We start from the raw sequence: 19,702 nt of genomic DNA on the forward strand, positions 1-19,702 counted from the left end.
CGTTTCACCTTCTAAATTGGCTCGACTTAAAGGTTTGATGATGCATGAGCATCACTGTGCAAATATAATGAGTGAAACCCTAATGGAGTTGGTCACCTGGTTTCTACTCCAGCCAACATATTTAGTGACTGACTTTGTTTAACTTCTGATAGCACACAGTCTGATTTGTAAACACAATTGCCTAAAATGCCATTGTATGGCCCTGCCAAGTGTATGGGGTATTGATCACTACAACGGAAAGCTTTGAGCTGAACACTGCCAGGGTGCTCCAGTTCTGACATACTGTATGCATGAATGGAAATAAGGAAGCAACGGGACAAGCTTTGGAGAGCAAACAAGTGGCTATATGTCAGTAAGTCTCAAATGTTGCCTATAGTTTGCTAGGAAATGAGGGAAAATTGTATAATTTTTATAGACATTGACTCAAGTCTGATATTTGCATTACAGAATGCTGCAGAAGTCAGAAATTAATAATTTTGAATCATTTTAGTGGTCAAGACTAATTTCTATTACCAGTTGTCACAGTCAAGAATGCTGCAAAAAATATTTATTGATCAGATACTTATTTGGATTTTAGCAGAATTAGTCAATTTTTATCCAATTTCAGTAAAGAAACAACTGAATACAAATGCTATATTCACAAACTGTATTTATTATATATTAATCAAGTACCCATAAAAATTCTCACTATACAGTACAGGAATATTAGAAGAGCAAGACCAACATCTAATTTGACAAAACAATACAGCTATAAAGGAGAACATATATACTTCATGCAGAAATAATGTACATCAGTGTTTCACTATTAAATAAAAAATACTATGTAAGCAACTTTACAGATTATCCCTCAACACCTTTAGACAGTTTTCTTACTTTCTAAAATGTATGACAAATGAGTACAGTTACAATTGTCAGTATTAAAGGCAGAACTGTGTTACTGGTAACTATTTCATGAGTTGCAAAAACTTTGTTGACCCAGAAGCAAATATAATTAGCCATCAAACTGATGGTGTTCACACCACAGGCTGCTCATTAGGCATTAGGTCAAAACAGACAGCAGAGCTTCCAAACTTTCACAGAAAACTCCTTACAGCATTAATGTAGGCTCAGTCCAGAAGCTTGTACAGGTCTGGCTCATGATGCAAGACCCAATAAGAATCCTCCAACAAATCCACTGGATAGGACAATGTTCCTCTTCACAAACTCTGTAGCCTAAAAACAATAAGGGGGGGGGGGGTCACATGTACTAGCTGCCAGACAAACTAATGCTTAAGCAAGCCATTTGAACGTTTATCAAATTTATTCAAGGGAGAGACAGCCAAAAGAAAGTCTGACCCTTGAATTGTAGGATGGCGCAGAAGGAGCGAGCTTTAAAACTGAGATTGGACGACTGTCTAATATAGGAACTTTTTTTGTTTTACCAACAGAGGGCACTCTTGCTTATTACTAGGTTTTTTAAACTTGGTGGAATTGAATAGGAGCTTCGGAACAATTTCCAGCAGTCTGAGCATCTGCGTGATCTAAATATAAAAATGTGTGATGATTACTTGTTTTAACTGTTTTTTGTTTTTTTTTAACGCACTGGAGGACAGTATCTTCAGAGGCTATATCCACAAGTGAGGATTTATCCCATGATCAAGATTACATCATATGAACTTAATTGCACAAATGAATATTAAGTTAAATGCAGAACACACTGCATTAACGAGTGTGAGAAGTACATTTACCTCCTCAATGAAAGTGTTTATCTCAGGGGCTGCTTGGTTGGCCTTCTTCTTCAGCCGCCTCTTGGCTTTGTTGACGTCCTTTTCCACTTTCTTCCAGTCCACTTGCACGTATCCGGTGTGATTAGCAATCTACAGATGCAGAAGCCCTTCATCCTTTCATCTCAGACTACTGCAGAACTGCGGTCCAGTTAAACTTTGCATAGATGTATAATGTCATATGAGCAGAGCCAGTCGTGATCTATACCTGTAGTAACAGAAACCCTCCTCCTACCGCAGTAGCAGCAATCTTGCCCACCCTCTGACAAAGGTATCCGGCACACCTGGGGATGAAGTAGCCAAACGACTAGCATAAGGCTAACAACACAATGCAGTCTAACTCTATGTGAGCTGACAAACCCTATGAGTGATGCGAACGGCAGGCTCGCCTAAATTTACATTTACGGCTTTTATCCAAAGCGACTTACAATTATGACTGAGTACAACTTGAGTGATTGAGGGTTCTGGGTCTTCCTCAGGGGCCCAACAGTGGCAACATGACAGGGGGAGAGCTTGAACCAGCAACCTTCTGATTACAAGCGGAGTACCTTAACCATTGAGCTACCACTGCCCATTTTAAGCATACATTAGAAGTACCAAACAACAAGTGAACAACACTTGGGTAACTGGTCAGGAAATTAAAAGGATCTTCTTTACACGTTTTCTAAGTTGTCATCATGGAGACATAAGAGGCTTTATGTATTCAGTGAGGACAGTGAATGTGAACAGCACTGGTTTTAGATAACAGTGCAGTGCATACCAGCCAGTGACCCCTCCCATCACGATCTGAGTGGCCACAGAATGCTTCTCTGCAATGGGTCCAGAGTTGCTTCCAAAAACTCTGGTCCACCATTGGTGATTTCGTGCATACTCAGTCAGATCCACAACTTCGTATGCCTCCTCTTCACCCTCTGCGTCTCCTTGGCCTTGGAGTGGAAAGGTCGAGTCAATCGTTTAGATAACGACGTTGTTTCCGATTCACAAAACTGCATAAGCAAAATGAACTGCCATTAACTAAAGAAATCCTCCTGGGGGTGAAGTCAAAACACCCATGACCACAGCTGGAATAAAGTTTTTACTTAAAACTACACCACTATTACAATTTTCGCTTGGGCTCCAGACTATTTACAACAGTCTCCTTACGGGGATACGCAGCGCTCAGTTTAAGTATATGGGAGAACCTTGTGGTAATGGACTGAAGCAGAAGCCTAATTACATCGATTGAGGAATGGGATATGTTTACAATGTGTAAATACCCGACAATATTCCTAAAACAATCTAACTCTTTAGGTTAACTGTATATAGAGCGTGCAGAGCCAAGACCAGCTTGCTAATATCATCACCAGCTGGCTAGCTAGTACGATCAATTTGCTTGACAAAACAACCGTAATCTTAACAAGACATCTTAAGTCTCAGTTGACGGATAACATTGCCAGCTATCTCACAGCGACGTAGTTAGACAGCTATAAAGCTGAAGCGAACGCGAGAGGTTTCTAGGGTATTAGCCTCCATCTTCACCAGCTACACCTGGAAATGTGCTGACTAGTTAACCTAGCTTAGCTAAGCGGGTATTAAACGAAACATGGGACAGAGTGAAATATAATATAAACATAATTATGTACATCTGTAACTACGACAATTGTTACAGATGTCACTGCAGCAAGCGAAACGTGAATAAATGGAGGTCGCTGACTGTGCTTTACAATGATCGTTTCACCAACCTTGCCTGTGTTGTTCCGCCATTTTGGGTAACGTTAGCGTGGTGACGTCATCACATCAGATGATGTTGACAGCTGGGATTCGAACCGCCCACCAACTGTGTGATGCGGTGCCACGTCAAGGTTTCAATTATTACATTATGTCCGGGTTTTGGTCATTTAATATAAATACATCGAATTGATTTCCTGCGGGTATTTTTCGTTTTGCTAAAGGTACAAAAACATTTAGATTTTAGGTGTTTGGTTAAAATGCAAACAACATGAAGTGCTGCACACTATAGTGGCGGCCACTGAACAACTAATCTGTATGCAGGGTGCTTTTACATGGACAGTCAGTGACTGTTCTGCACCGCTTAAAAACATTTGACAAAGTTTTTAATCCTATTATGAAAAGGTTTTTGAATTCATATATATATATATATATATATATATATATATATAACATTTTTTAACCAAAAACGAGAATAACCAACGCAATCAACAAGAAACTCTATGAACGAGGGTAATTACGGTACACAATTATATTACGCAATATTCTTCAGTATTACTTAGTTTTGTGGCAGTTTATAGACGAGTATCTTAATAAAACCTATCTACCATTTTTACATATTGTAGATTTAATAAACACGTGGACTATATACACATATAAATGGGGATATAGGTGCAGACATTTTGGGGGGGAAATCAAATCTCCCGAAATTGGACCACAAATTTTTAGGACAAGGCCAGTCACGTGCTTAATGCGACGAGTGCCATTGGCTGTTAAATCGAGAGAGGGCGGGGTCGACGAAGAGAGGGCGTGGCGACAGAGACGGCGTGGGTTCGCCTGTGTGACACAATTACAACAACTTTAATCTGGTGGCGGAGAGAAGTTTGAAATTATTTTTAAAAAATTGACCATTGTAATTGTGCATGAGCAATTACTCATGCATAACCATTTAGTTCCTATATCACATACATTATTGTAAAAATGTGAGAAGAGGACCAACTGGAAGATAACTCATTTCCACAAGGATTTACAGCAAATCTTCGCCATATTGGGTAAAAGTTTCTAAAATCTGGTTGATTTCGCGACGCTTCTTGAACTGCCAGGATTCGCGCTTGGTTTCCTCGGTGCGAGTCCATGCGATCGTGCCGAGTGTCGCTGGTCGTAGCTGCCTGCGCTGCTGCTCGAAGCCTCGGCGCTGGTGATGAGGAAAAGAAAATGGCGGCGGGAAAAGCGAGTGAAACCGAGGAGGACTTTCCTAGGCTGACAGCGCAGGAGAGGGACGGTCTGGCTGGAATTGACAGGTCAGAAACGCTTTCGGAAAGCCTTCAAAGTCACAGTTGCTACCTAACGTATTTTGTTCTGCGTCTAGCTACCCAGTAAATCTTAAAACGACGTGATTTTATACCGAGGCGTCTGTGTTGTCTTCTTGCAGCTCACTGTTTGGATTTCTGAGTCTTCATGAAGATGGCGCCAGAACGAAGGCCTTGCTGTTGAAGGTAGCTAGCAAGTTGTGCCTAATAAGCTACCCGAGCCGGTTCTTTCTGATAGTCATGCAGCCTCCACGTACACTTCGCTGTAATTTTATCTCCAAATGGAGTTGTTTTGTTTGACACGCTTTAATCATCGCGTACACGACTAAACGCGTTAGCGACGCTGCGGCTACACGACGTCCTTATTTTCTCTAAGATGGCTAACTATGCTGCTATGCTAGCTACTTTAGCCCACTTTCGGAAGGTAACGACAATTTGCACTGTTTGTTCGGTTCCGCACTTAACCCGCCGCTATAACGTCTGACAAACAGCCCTTTAAAAAAAAAATCACTACGACCAAGTTTGTGAACTTGCAAGAAGCGGAGAGCAAGCCAGATGGCTAACGCTAGCGGCTCCTTCCCTACCACCAGTGCTGCCAGTAACCAGTAGCTAGGTTACCTCTCTAGCTCCACGCATATGCTGTCCGGGCGTTTTAAGAAAGCATTTCACTTGCTGAAATGTTAGTCTAAACGAATTTTCCGAAACCACGATCGTCATCGCACAGGTTAGAAACCTCGCAGTGATCTGATCTGCTGTTTCGGACACGAACATTATCACTGTCATCAAATATGAGTAACCCGACCTGTGTTAACTAGCTCGCCGTGTGAAGTCCTCTCGGCTAACTGGATCCGTCGTGTTTGTGGGTTCAAGCTCCATATAACCCGCTAGCTCACCCACGTTAGGTAATTGCGGATCAATAGGACTCGGCAGCATCTGTGTTATACCGCCCAAATGTATGTTTGAAACGTAAAGTGCATGTGTAATAAAACGCGCAGTGTGCATGGGTCACAGTGACGGGCTTTACTGAGAATTGTTGGCTGCCGTTGCAAGCTAACCGAGCTACTGCTAGTTTAAGTTAGCTGCGCGTTTATCAGCCCGTGATGTGGGCAGATTAAAACTGTAGGCGAAGATGGAAAAACACCAGTCGTTGTTTTCGAACAAACTTCCAGTATTTGCCGATGCAACTTTTTGCGCGCACGCCCTTTCATATTTTACTCTCAAGTTATCTATTTGAACGTTTTTAATGAGAGACGCTGGCTTGTGTTTGGTAGTAATGGCTGCTTAGGTCGGCCCAAGATGGCGGGGTTGGGAGGAGTGGGAACTAGACTGGAGCAAGTGAACCGAACAACACTGCACATCTGAAGCTGTGTTTTCTGCAATATGCGCAACTCTCCCATGATCTCCGTTTTGTTTGCTTGGAACTCGCCGGAACCCTTTACTTTCGTGCACACCGTCCTGTTTGTGAAGCTACTGCCCCGTGTTGTGCTGTCTGGCATCAACATGTAGTGGGCATGTTCATTTGAGACTGAACAAAGGATACTTTTAGCAAGACCACGTCCTTTCTCAATATTGCAATGGCGTTTTAGACACTTTACGTTAATTTCAAGCAAGAATGCATGTTGACTTTTCTTATTGCGAACTATAATGTTAGAGGTAAACAAACATTTCCAGTGTATTGAAAAATCTCCCTGCAAATATGTCTAAACATGAATATTCTGCAAATGATCTAAACAGAAGACAAATATCTGTCTGTTTAGGAAATTTCTTTTTTTTAATTCGTGTTTAACCTGCTGTATTTACTGTATGGGTTCTTGTCAGTTGTTTGAGCTTAAGTTATGGTTTTGTGTTTTGTTTCTAAGTGTGGCATTAATTACTATAGTAAAGTGTTTTCTGAGGGAGAAGTTACAATGTAAGACTTGTGCATTTCAAGTCACATTTTCTTTGGCTTGCTTACTTTGTCTTGAACTGATCTCTAGTTCAGGTGGTTATATGTGACTTGTTTTGAAGCACATGCATCATCTCTAATGAATGATGATATGCATTGTAGATTAGAACTGCGTCTTAAAAAGACTGACACCAATACATGGATATTGGGTTGAAGAGGTGCGTAACGGAGGGGCTCCAGGACACACGGCTGTCATTCATTTAAAATGTGTGTGTGTATGTGTGTGTGTGTGTATATATATATATATATATATATATATATATATATATATATATATATATATATATATATATATATATATATATATTAATGTTTAAAAATATTTATTTAAATGCTTACTCGTTTTTTTATTCTGTTTACGTGCTGTTTTATTTCTACTGCGAATATTTTCATTGAAGCAGGAAATATGGAGCAGTATCGCAAAAGCATTCATAGGATTGAAATGTGTTCAAGCTAATACATGTTCTGTTGGTGTGCAGTTAATGTTCTTGGATAAGACTTTTGAGAAAGTGATTTGGATGTAAATTGTTGCAATTCTCTTGTTGCAAATCTTACTTTCTCTTAAGAAATTGATAAGGGTATTTACAGCATATGTCTTTATGGTCTTTTGAGTGATTTTGCAGGGATACATCATTTAAGCATTTCTTATGACTTGAAACTGCAGCGTCAGTTTTAGAGTACAACGCTACTGTAGTAGGGATACTAGTTAATGGTGTTTTTTTGTTTTTTAAATGGGTGGTGAACTATTTAACCCTAATCACATGCCACTGATCAGGATGAGTTTTAGTGTTGCTAACTTGTCTAATTGTGTTTGATTAACCCTGTCTAGTAATGTTGCCCACCAACATTTTGTGAGCACTTGTGTTTGGAGGAGTAGGATTCCACCTTGTCACTTGGCAGGTCCATATTTTCCCTGCCCTTGATGTCCATGCATTTTTAAAAATCCCTTCCTGGTTTACATGTTTTTCACTTGCTTTTTATTATTATTTTTTTTAAGAAAAAAAAAATCTCTCTGGTTTTATTTTCCTTTCCCCCCCCACTCCTATGTAGTCGTATGTTTCAGACATCTTGGTTTTCTTTTTAATCTTTTATTACTTCTGTAGGCTAGGTGGGCTTCACCTTTTTTGAACATTCTTGCAGTGTTGTTTGAACCTCAGATAGCTACACTGAAGTGGTTCAGTGTGTTGCTGGGGTCTGAGGGTAGCTTAATACTGAGCAGGGTGTGTTCTCTCAGAATAATCGCATTTGGTTGTAACATTAACTAAACATATGGGTATAACATTAATGGAACAAAGTCTAAGATGTTGTTATAAATTTGTGCCCCAATATTTTTTTGGTAGCAATTGGGCAAAATTTCTACCAACATTCGATTTTGATGAACGGGTCATGTTAGAAAAATGTTAATTCTTTTGTCGAACTAGGAATTGGAAACCATTAGTGACAGTGTTTTTTATAATTTTTGTGGAAAAGGGAGAATGCATTTACAAAGCTTTGGAGTTAGTTATTTATTCTAGCAAATGTTAAACTGTATTGAATTTTCAAGTGCTTACCAACCAAAAAAATCAGTTACAGCTAGACCTGTTGCAATCTTGAAATTTTAGTTCACACTTGTAATAAAAAAAAAAGTGAGTCGTGATCTCAGAGGGCTTTGAGGCATAATTAAAGTAGTATGGCACTTGCTTCTGACATAATTCATGTAGTATCAGTTGCTAATATGCACTTGGCAAACATCAGCCATGCTGCGATCACAACATGTTTATATGCATTATTGGGAGGGAGTGAATAGACATAACAGAATTTGGCAGCTTGCTAGAGGTCATGTGTCCCTGTTCTAACAGATCTAGCAAATATTACATGATTTGAGTTTATTAGTCCAGATAATTCAATCCATCTTGCTTTGGAACTTAAATATAGCATCATATGAGTTAGCATTTGAGGCCCTGACAAACACCTAGTAAGGTCTAGACACACTAACTGCCCCATCATGCCAGACATCAGTGCTTTGTGTTCAGGTGGACAGTATATTTTCTGTAAAGCTCATTGCTGACCGTGTTCACACCGATTTGACATGCTGAATTTGCATTCTCTTTGCAGTGGAAATGTGCTTATGGAAGCGTAAATGATTTGGTCCACCCCAACAAACACAATAAGGCAGTCATGTAGTAATGGTGACGGGTCTTATTACAACATGAATGCTTGTTCCTCATGGCCACATGGCAAGTGTTGCATATATATCCATTAGCGGAAACATAAAGCAAGAGTTTAAAAAGCCAAATTTAGTTCATCATGCCCTTCTAGAAACAGGTGTGTGCTGCAGCCATTTCAAAGAGACCCAAAACAAAGATGTTTTGAATGGTTTGCAGTTGTAGTTTTTCTCACTTGTAGATTTAAGCTAATGCTGCTTTTTGTAGCATTTTTGCCATATTTTGCGTATCAAACGTGAAAAGCCAAAGCAAAGTTTTGTCTATGGTTGTCGAATCACCTAAAGTTAGACTGAAGAATGAGAGTAACAGTAACGGCTTCATTTAGAAATATAGCTGATCGCAGTGCTGACAGTTTGGTACTTCCCACTTTCACGCGCATTGTACATTGCTTAAAAAAAAAAAATCATGTCACATCAGTGCAGTTAGCGGTGGATATCCATGAGGTCTGCTTTCTAGCATCACTTAATGTGAGGTTTGGAATGGGCAAAGCAAGTCACCTTTGACTTTAAACTAGACCTGCTGTTTGGCACCTCTCTTAGTGCTGTTGTGGGATTCTCACACCGCCATGTCAAGGGTTTACCAAAAACAGTACAAAAAGCCAAAAACTACCAGTGTTTGGTGCGCCTGTGAAACTACCTTGTCATTCAAACGAGACTAGCCTCAATCACTCAAAACAAAAAGCTAGAACTATAATATTTGGTAAATCTCATCTAAATTCATAGTTTGTGTACAGGGTGTCTGTTTGTTTTAAATGAGCTACAACAGCAGGAGACTATCAGATTCTGACATCACCATTGAGAAACAAGAAAGCACGTCTCCTTTGGGAATAACTGGGGAGTTGAGGAGTGGAAGGAAGTTACTTTTTTGGTGAATCCATGTTCCTTTGGCATCATGTTGACGGAAGGGGCCAAATTTGGCAGTGTGACTGTATGAAGCCATTCTGTTCCGTCTGTGTTCCTTTCCAGTGGAGGCAGTATAGCACAGTCCCAAATGTTTTCCTGGCCTCTGTATTGCACTGAAGAACGTCTGAACGTCGATGCTGACCACGTTCGTCCTTCTGTGACTACAGTTTAACTGCTTGGATGCCTCCATGTCCGTCGCACGAAGCGCCCATCGCCACAACGTGGCTCCAGGAACGCGGTGGCGAGGCTTTGTTTCCATTGAGCATCTTTGGGATGAGGTGAAAAGGGCCTTTTGTGTTACGAATGCACAGCTGAGCAATTTGTGGCATCTGCACAATGTATTCTAGGACAACATTTTTGCATCATGCACCCAGCATCTTGTAGAACCCCTAAGCTTATTGATCCAATGACGACTGTAAAATGGCCACCCTGTACAAGTTACTGCTTCTGAGCTGCTGCAGCGCTGATGAGAGGCAAATCGCTAACTAAATGTTTTCATTGCTATTGTTTTCGCTGTTCTTCCCCATGCTAAACCAGTTACTGGTCACTTTGGTCATTACAAAGTCTAACTTCCCATTAGTAACTTCCCTGATGCAAAAAACGTATGCTAGTTAGCTAAACTCCACGGATATTCACAGCACGGGTGTTTAGATATTTTGTGACCAGAGCATATTCACACGATTTATAATGATAATGATTTAAAGTCGGTGATGGCCGAGTTATTAGTCAAACAAATTAGTGGAGCGAGCGCTATGGTGGTATATAAATAAAGGAACAATTGAGCATGCACTACTTTTTTGCCATAACGTTTTGCCGTAAGCTCATTCTGCGAAGATGATTAAATTTTTCTTAATTGATCAAATTGAGGTTGACTTCAAGTACTCACCATTTCCATTCATTGACTATGTAGGCCAGAATGGCTCCATACAGTCACACTGCCAATGTAGGCCGGTTTTGTGGAGGGTCAGGGTGATGAACCTAGCTCTGTTTCTCTCCCTCCCCCCCGCTATGGTTTGAGAAGGCGTGTAGGCTGGCCTCTCTTCAGGGTTCTGTCACCGACTTTATCTGATTGCTTTCCAGCTTGGGGTAAGGGAACCAACTTGCAGCTGTTCTCTGTACACTGCGGTTGTTATACACTCTGGTGACACCCACCTAGCAATACATACAATGGAAAGAAGAAAAATAAAACATGGAAAAAAAGAATAAAGTTAAACTGAGCATTAGATTATTGTACTAGCTTTATGTGGTAAACTAAATATGCAGTTGCCTCTTCACAGATGATTTTCAGCATATTACAGAGGTTATGGAACACTGTCACATAACGTGCACCACATTGAACTTTCAAGTTTGGATTATTGGCTGCATTTCAGAGATACGAAGCTCTATCACCGTGTGGACACTTTGGCACATGGTTTTTATACTCTTGTGGGACTTCATGGGCGCCTGACAAACATGAAGTCTCCATCGAGCAAATGCAGACTTTGCCAGCTTCCGGTTACCACTTCATCCCCATAGTGCAAAACAGTTGAATGACTGAGTTGGCTGGGATATGGAAAGTTACTGCACAAACTGCAGTAGCACCTTTTTGACATTGGTTGGATTTGAGCTCACACTCCTGAAAAGAACGGAACCGTAGTTCAGTGTACAAAATGTTTTACGTTTATAGCAATATAATCGGCAGGGAATAGCTGAAAACACATGTAGTACATCTAGTGCGTTGAAAATGGTATTGGCTGATGTGTAGTGAATGTGATCTAGTGGTTGATTCGAGCCTTGAGGCTGGTAATACTAGCTTCTCCAGAACCCCGCTTTTTTTAAAGGACAGGATGAGTGTGAATATAAAAACTTCTTACAAGTGCCTGATTAGATTTAATTAAAGTGCTTTCTAAAAAAAAAAAAGATTCTTGAGTCAGTGTTTGAGGACAGCAAGGGAGTCTGCTATTCAGAGTGCCAGTGGAAGTTCATTCCAAAAATTGGGTGCTGGAACAGAGAAGTCTTGATTCTTGTCTTTCATGAATCTTTAAGAATGGTGGGCCAGGTTGGGTGGTACTTGAAGCATTCAAGCTAAATTTGATCGGGTTTTGACCATTTAAAGGGAAGAGAGCAGGTCCGTTTTTGGCCTTGTAGACAAGCATCAGACTTTTAAATCTGTTATGAGCAGCTACAAGAAGCCAAGGAAGTGAACAGAGCAGTGGAGTGAATGTAGGAGCGTTGAAGACCAGCAGTGTTCTGGATCAGATGCAAGGGCCTGATGGCACGCTTTAGAAGACGCACCAGGAGTGAGTTGCAGAAGTCAAGCCTGGAGATGATGAAAGACCAGAGGATGTGAGAACGGAGTACAGAGCAAAGTGATGCAGTTTTCGTCCAGAGTGAGGTGTGGGTTTTCGTAAAGATGAAACATTGGTGTTTTCACTCCAGTACAACACCTGACACTGGCCCATAATGACACTGCACTGTATATTTTTACAAGCTTGGAGTTCTTTAGGTGTTTTCAAACAATCATCAAAAATACAAGGGTCAAATTTAAAATTCCTAATGGTGAACATGAGTATGCTGAGGTTTTCCACAAATGATTCGTTGTGGAATCTAAAAAGAAATGATGCAAAGTAAGCTAAATGTTTTGGTTAAATTATTTTTAATGTTTTCCCTTCAGTTCAATAAAGTGTGACTCCTGTTTATCTCATTTTGTGAAGATTTTTAAATGCATATTAAAACAAGCATTTTTTTTTCATGAAATGGTAGGAAGGAAAGGGAAAAGCAGACAGTAGTGCGGAGGGACCGCAGAGTTCTCTGAGCGAGGATAAGGAAAGCTGGAGCAGAGAGATTACGGAACGCTTTGACTGAACAAGCACTTGGGTAGCCCCTCCTTACAAGAGTGAAGATGGATAACCTGCATGACCGACTCAAGTTTGTGACAGGATCCGAGAGCGACAGCTGGTCATCCACCATTTACACTAAGGTTTCTTGCATTCACTGATGGAGTGGTCGCTTTTTCAGAAGAGATGGCAAGATTCCTATGAGCTCCGGAATCTTGCCATCTGGAATTGTGAAGCAGTTCAGTCTTGCTGGGATTCGGCTTTAGTGGCGGGCTGCTATCCATGATGAGATGGCAGTCAAACTTGCTGAGACGCAGCTAGAAGCTTGCGTGTCGGAAGGTGGAAAGCACAGGATTCATCAGCGTATCATCAGTATAACGATGGAAGGAGAGTCGATTGGCGATTTGTCACGAGAGTGAGTGTAGAAAGAAAAGACAAGAAGACCCAGGACTGAATCTTGTGGGACTCTGGTACAGAGTATATGAATCCCCTCCATGTTACCTTGTTGACTCTGTCATATCACACTCCTTCTTTACCTTTAGGCTGTCTGTTCCTTGTGCAGTTTTTCATTTAGTTTCTGCTTCTGTTGTCTTATGCTTTCTTGCTGACACTTTGATACAAAGATGCTCATTGTCTTTTAAGAGCATATTATTCAGCGTGGATATTTGCTACAGTGTTAAAGAAATGAGGGCCATCTTATGCCTCTGCATAAGCTGTGGTAAGATGACCTTAATGAGCATCATTGTAGCGGTCATACAAATGTATTATAAATATTATATTATTTGAGTATTTGTGTTATGATATCTTTCAAATGTTTAGAAAATTGAATATGTTGAGTTTAATACTTCCCATGATGTTAGAGGCATGGCTGTTGGGAAAGAGGTGTGGCAGGGTTAATATTAGCAGCTACCATTGGTTGACAACGGTATTGTTGTTTTGCCGAACCTTTAATAGATTGTAAAACCGTTACGTCCCTCTATTGGTGATGGCAGGCTTCGGTGGTTACGGAGTAGACAAAGGAATATGAAAGTCTAACTATCCAGCAGCCTTTTCACTGAAGATGGGCTAGTTTTTCAACCCTAAACCATAACTATTATCAAAGAAATCGGTTCTTTTTCTTACTTAATTTAAATAATTATACATCTATATTCTATTTAAGGGCAAGGAAGTAATTGTGTGTTTAACCTTTCATTCACTGTTTGTAGTTAATTTGTTTGTTTTAAGGATGTCCTTTTTTTTCTTGGAACGAAAATACGCACGGGAAAGACACGTTCTTAGTTATTTACAGCCTCTGCATTCCCTCAGATACTCTGTAGACATGATGTCACAGCCGAGGTGTAGAAACTGAAACCATGATTTCCAGTTTCAGTGGCTTTATATTTGTGGTTGGAAATTGAACCTGCGATGTGCAGTCGTTCCTGTGGTCATGTTAACCTTGCTCATCACGCTTCCTTGAGCCATTCCGTGGAGAACTGTAATCTTACACTGTTGCATAAACATTTGCCTTGTTCGGGCTTCCTGTCCGAGTAGAGTGGGCTTTGATTTGCTGAATGAAGTGGTCTGTTGATGAGCTATTTATAATGCGCTTAATACACCTGGGATAAGCCTTGTACTGCAGGTGTGCTGTTAGTGGTTTAGCTCCTCCCTCGGTGGGTGTACTGTTAGCAGTTTAGCTCCTCCCTCTGTGAGAATGTGAAGAGTATAAGTCAGGCTTGATCTTGGCTTACTTTTATCTGCAGGTGTGGTGTTTGGGGTGTAGGAATGTGTTGGGTGATCCAGTGCTGTCTCCCAATTCCATATCTTTGTTGCACCTGGAAGCTGAGAATTCAACTAGGGCTTTCCCCCCCCCCCCCCCCCCCCATTTGTTAATAACAGTAAAACTAGGTTTGTCCAGTCGCTTATTAAATTGTTAATACAAATTGAGTAAAAAGAATTGAATTTATCTTCTATGAGTAATTAAACCTGAAATTCTCTCATTAGAGTAGTGAGTGAGTGAGAGGGAGAGAGTTGCAGTGTTAACCTAGGGGAATTTATTTTTTTTTCTCTCCTCCAGCACAGCCGTGGGAGGCCCACATGCCACATTTATTAATTAAATTACAAAATAAATGTCATTGTAATCCATTAGTTACTGAGAGGAAAATATGTAATTACAGTTAATTAAAATGTGGGTCATCTTTAAAAAGGGGTTATATCTTAATATGTTCTTTTTGGGGGGGAAAGCTGTAAAGCTTATACACTGTGTGCACAATTTAGAGAAGTTATTTTTTTTGAGAATTCATTTTATTATTGAACAACTACAGTGCTCTCGGTCAATCCAAAATGTTAATAAACCTCAAACCTGAATATTTAAGAAAGTAAAAGTGAGGTTTTGGCTTTCTTAGGAGAATATTTACGTGAATATTGTGCAGAATTATTATGCAGCTAAATGTAAAAATGGACATTTTCCCCATCTCACTTATTTATTTTCATCTGTTAAAGTGAGAATAATGAAGAACTCAATTTACAAATAAAACATTTTAAAAAAATCAGTGACCAATATAGCCACCCTTCTTTTCAATAACTGTCATAAGCCTTCCATTCATGGAGTCCGTCAGTTTGTTAATCTGTTGATCAACTTTTTGTGCAACAGCAGCCACAGCCTGCCAGACACTGTTCGGAGAGCTGTATTGTTTTCCTTCACCGTATATTTCCTATTTTAAGAAGTGTTTGGGTCAGGCGAGGAAGTGGGTCGTGTCATTATTCTTTCATCTTCAAGGCATTTACTGGCTAGCCACGTGTACTTTGATGCATGCCATGGAGCATTGTGCTGCATAAAAATCATGGTCTTGAAAGATGCAGACTTTTTGCTATACTGCTGCTTGAATGCTTAAAGAAAGTTTCTTCTCAAAACTGGCAGTAGGTTTGGGTTCTTCAACCCGAAAAGGTCCAACTAGCTCATCTTCAATAATACCAGCCCATAGCTGTACCCCACCTCCACTTTGCAGACATCTGAGTCAAAGTGGAGCTCTGTGCCCATCACTGATCCATCCGTCTGGTCCGTCAAGAGTCACTCTTGTCTCATCAGTCTATAAAACCTTTGAAAAATCAATCTTCAGATATTTCTTGGCCCGGTCTTGACATTTCACCTTATGTGTCTTGTTCGGTGGTGGTCGGGTTTCAGTCTCCCTTACTTTGGCCGTGTCTCAGTACTGAACACCTTGTACTTCTGGGTACTCCCAGTTAGGTTGCAATTCTGGAATATGACCACTGGAGCATAATGGGTTTCTGGCCGCTTCACATTTGATTCTTCTCAAATCTTTGGCAGTTAATTTGCCTTTTAATTTGTCCTTTTTTTTCCTCAATTTTTGTGACCCTGTTGGCTAATTGCAGCAAAATGTTTGATTGTGATCACGCAGCACTCTTAAAACTTAAGATCACTCTGAAAGACTCCTTACAATTTTTGACTTTAGTTAAAGCTTTAGTTTTTTTGGCCCATTGTGCCTGAGGAAATAAAGCAGTCTAATAACTATGCACACCTTGATATAGGGTGTTGATCTGCTTAGACCACACCCTCCCTCGTTACACAAATACACATCACCTGATATGCTTAAATCTAGTAAGCGTTCAGGTTTATACAGCAGGGAGTGGGAAAATATACATAAAAAGATGATATGGTGAAAATATTTTATTACCTAATAACTGTGCACACAGTGTATGTATAATATAATTTTTTTTCTGTTGCTTTACATCTTTTCACTGTCTAGACAGGCTCATACTGCGCATACTGCCAAATGAAAAGTAATCAAATGTTTGCTTACTTTGACTAAGCTAAAATGGTAAACCAGGATAACTAGTAATCTGTCTCTTGTTACATTTCAAAAGTAACCTTGCCAGTATAAACATCGGGGCCTGAAATAAATTTTTCCGAAAGGAGGGGAATTCCCTCCATAAATGCTTCACGTTTGGGGGGGGGTTAATACCTTTTGGGGCAGGATACTACTTGTGAGCTTAACTATAGGTCTTGCGTAACTTGATGTGTCTGTGCTCAGCTTTTTGAAAGGAGGACGCTCCATGCCTTTCATGAATTTAACCAAATTTTGAAATGGCCAGTAGGTTTTCTGCTATAGCGTAGGTGGTTTTGACAGCACCTTTTGTGTCATCTGCCAGTGCACAAGTTCAATACCATTAGCCATCACATTCTGTGCTGAATCTGTCTCACGCTTTCGCTGTAGGAATGCTGTATGAGAAACAGCAACTCGGTGGTGACCAAGTTGATTTGTAACATTGGCTGGTAAAAGGCGCAGCACTGTACGTCTTACAAACTGAGCAGGTTGTTTTAACCGTTGCTGAGTTCGAGCTGTGCAAGTTCTGAGCCAGTTAATTTGAAACTTGTCTTTGGACTGCTGCTTCACCTTAGTAATGTTACCATTACCTGTGTCAGGATCGTTACTCTTACCTGTCTCAGGATTAATGTTAGTAACGTTGACATCGCTATTATTACTGTTTGCTCAAGTCGTTTTGGGGTTTTTGGGTTTTTTTGTTTTGTTTTGTTTTGTGTTTTTTTTTTCCCTGAGTGGGTTCTACTTCAGGTGATGCAGATTTGTTTTAGCCAGCGATCCAATTTCAAGCTTTCAAGTTCATATCACTGAAACCTGTCTGTCTGTCAGAGAGGCGCTGCAACAGTAGAGGATGCTTGTGGGGACGGAGTGCTGAAGGTGAAAGTCGGTTTCTCGTCCAGCTGTCCCGCGTTCCACACTTGTACAAATGTTGGCTGATTTAAACTTCGTTGTAAAACTGTGTAGGAATTTCTTGCATTATAAGATCTAGATTTTGGGAATCTATTTAATTGTGTGCAATATCTGCAGTCCCACATTGAAATTCAGTCCCTGAACATCATTATTTTACCATTTATTGAAGTAATGTTACCGGTATTATGATTCACCAAGTTCACTCACGTTAATGTTAGGTTAGCTGGACTGTTATTTCACAATATAGTAATAATGTTGTTTTTCATCAGGTGTATAGACATGGGAAGATGCCAGGTTGGGTGTTTCCAAATGTCTCTAATACTGGCATGTTGTTATTTCAAATTAAAAGCCCCCTTCAGAGTAATTGTGACTTTGAGACAATTCATAAAGTTCTGATCTTCTGTGTGTGGTGTTCCTACTGCAGCTTTATACAGGCAGGTTGTACATCAAAGAAGCTGACCTCCACACAAATCTTGATACTTGACTGATGGTAGTACCAGTGTTACATGTGCCATTTCTTATTCCAGGCTGTTCGCTGCTACGATTCTCTAATCCTGAAAGCTGAAGGAAAAGTAGACCATGAGTTATTTTGCCAGCTGGGTCACTTCAACCTCCTGCTGGAGGATTACCCAAAAGGTGAGAGGTGACCTCAGTTACTTCCTTTTCTCTCTGTCCCTCATTTGTGTGCATGTTCCCTTTGTTTGTCTCTGATGCATTCTCTTGTCCGTTTACAATCATATTGACAGTTTCGTTTGTCTTTTTTAATATCTTGTGTATTGTAATACTTTGACACCTAGTGTTTTTAAACCCAGTGCAATAGATATTGTATTATCTGCATTATTTTAATACACAGAATATAAGGAAATTATGGATGTGTAATGTGTTATTTAAATTCAGGTTTTAAGTCTCGTCTTTTTTTTAAACTATTTTAGCATTATCAGCATACCAGAGGTACTACAGTTTACAGTCAGACTACTGGAAGGTAAGTGAAACTGATCAATTGCTGTGGTTACAGGTACTTAATAACTTTTGTTTTCTTACAGGGGATTTAAAAAAATGTATTCTGAGAGAATAAACCAAGATGTGGTGGTTGTGTGCGCATATGTCTGAAAAAAAAAACATTGTGCGTTGATGTTTGTGTTCTAGTGGTGTGTATGTGTGCACATTCCTGAAGTGTGAGTGTGTAGGTGTTATAGTGGTGTGTATACCCCTGAAGGGAGTGAGTGTGTAGGGCTTTTAGAGGTGTGTTTACGCCTGAAGAGAATGCGCGTGTAGGTGTTCTAGTGGTGTGTGTACGCCTGAAGAGAGTGAGTGTGTAGGTGTTTGTGGTCTTTGTTTCACATACATAAAGCTTCTATCATTCACTGAATCGTGGGACGGTTTCACTTCTCAGTCTGAAAGTCTGCCAGATTTCCCTCAACCACCCAGCACTGGTTTTGGTTGAACGAGTTTTGAAGCGCTGAGTTTTCATTTGGGTATCTGGACAGTTTATTGACCCAGTTATTCTCAATTGGATTTTCAGTGATCAGACTGTGTTCAAAAACCTTTCTAGCAGATCTAATCTTGGGGCATACCTAACAGCCAACACTATGTTCAGACCAGTGGTCATCCATTTAAGCAATTACAGCACAGCTTAATAAAAATAAACTAGAAATCCAGACGTGTATATTTCAGAATCTTAACCCGTTTGTGATGTTTTCGCGTCTGTGTATAGCATAAATAAAGTGATTTTCTCAAAACAGCACACCCTACTGCTACAAAAATAACTGCATGAAGTGCAATGGAGACATGCTTAAATGGGAAAGATGGGTCAAGTCTGTGCCAGTTACTTCAATATTGAACATTTCAAGCTTTAAATTGGCCGATTTGATACCTTACACCCACCCACTACTTAACCATGTAAAGTCTGTTGTGTGTGTTCATGCGCTTTTGAGACCATAAACATTCAGTCAGCAGGAAGTTCCAAACAATCCAACCAGTAGTTGTATACACGGGTACAACATTGGCGGCAATGGAAAATGAACTTGCATCAAGGTAGATGGAGCAGTTTGTGCATTTTATACTATAAATAGTCTGAAGTTTAGTTTGCTATTAAAATGATAGTTTTAGATGATTTGATTGCTGACATCTACACTAGCTACTTAGTCCATCTTATGTTGGCCAGCCAGTCTTGGATCATGGAGTCGGCTTCTTGTACCAATGTGGTGGGAGAATCCGTTCTATTCCCTTGGTTATGAGGGAACGTTGAAACCCCATGAACTCTTTAACCATATGAGCTACTGATGGCAGTTGAAAGTGGCTAAGCACTGTGTTTGACCACCTGTGCAA

The 19,702-nt window shown here is 40.2% G+C and overlaps 2 protein-coding genes across 5 annotated transcripts in view; one reads left to right on the forward strand and one right to left on the reverse strand.

The window, feature by feature from the left end:
- Positions 1–632: 632 nt before the first annotated feature.
- On the reverse strand, positions 633–3,597 carry LOC113582594 (FUN14 domain-containing protein 1-like). The gene is made up of 5 exons (XM_027018444.3): positions 3,485–3,597; positions 2,524–2,689; positions 1,972–2,047; positions 1,728–1,856; positions 633–1,212 (listed from the first exon to the last, which is right to left on the reverse strand). The coding sequence occupies exons 1-5, from the start codon at positions 3,504–3,506 to the stop codon at positions 1,135–1,137; spliced, it is 471 nt and encodes a 156-aa protein (XP_026874245.2). The 5' UTR covers positions 3,507–3,597; the 3' UTR covers positions 633–1,134.
- Positions 3,598–4,280: 683 nt separating this feature from the next.
- The window catches only part of kdm6al (lysine (K)-specific demethylase 6A, like), a 52,856-nt gene continuing 37,434 nt past the window's right edge, over positions 4,281–19,702 (forward strand). Inside the window, exons 1-4 of one of the 4 annotated variants that reach the window (XM_081710388.1) lie at positions 4,281–4,771; positions 4,903–4,966; positions 17,902–18,010; positions 18,307–18,356. In XM_081710388.1, the coding sequence (XP_081566514.1) occupies positions 4,605–4,771; positions 4,903–4,966; positions 17,902–18,010; positions 18,307–18,356 (390 nt within the window). In that variant the 5' untranslated portion in view covers positions 4,281–4,604. The remainder of the gene's footprint in view (positions 4,772–4,902; positions 4,967–17,901; positions 18,011–18,306; positions 18,357–19,702) is intronic. The other 3 variants (XM_035522878.2, XM_035523185.2, XM_081710389.1) reach the window with 3 other exon arrangements.

Source organism: Electrophorus electricus, chromosome 3 (assembly GCF_041902795.1).
Source record: "Electrophorus electricus isolate QZ-2024a chromosome 3, ASM4190279v1, whole genome shotgun sequence".
Lineage (NCBI taxonomy): Eukaryota > Metazoa > Chordata > Actinopteri > Gymnotiformes > Gymnotidae > Electrophorus > Electrophorus electricus.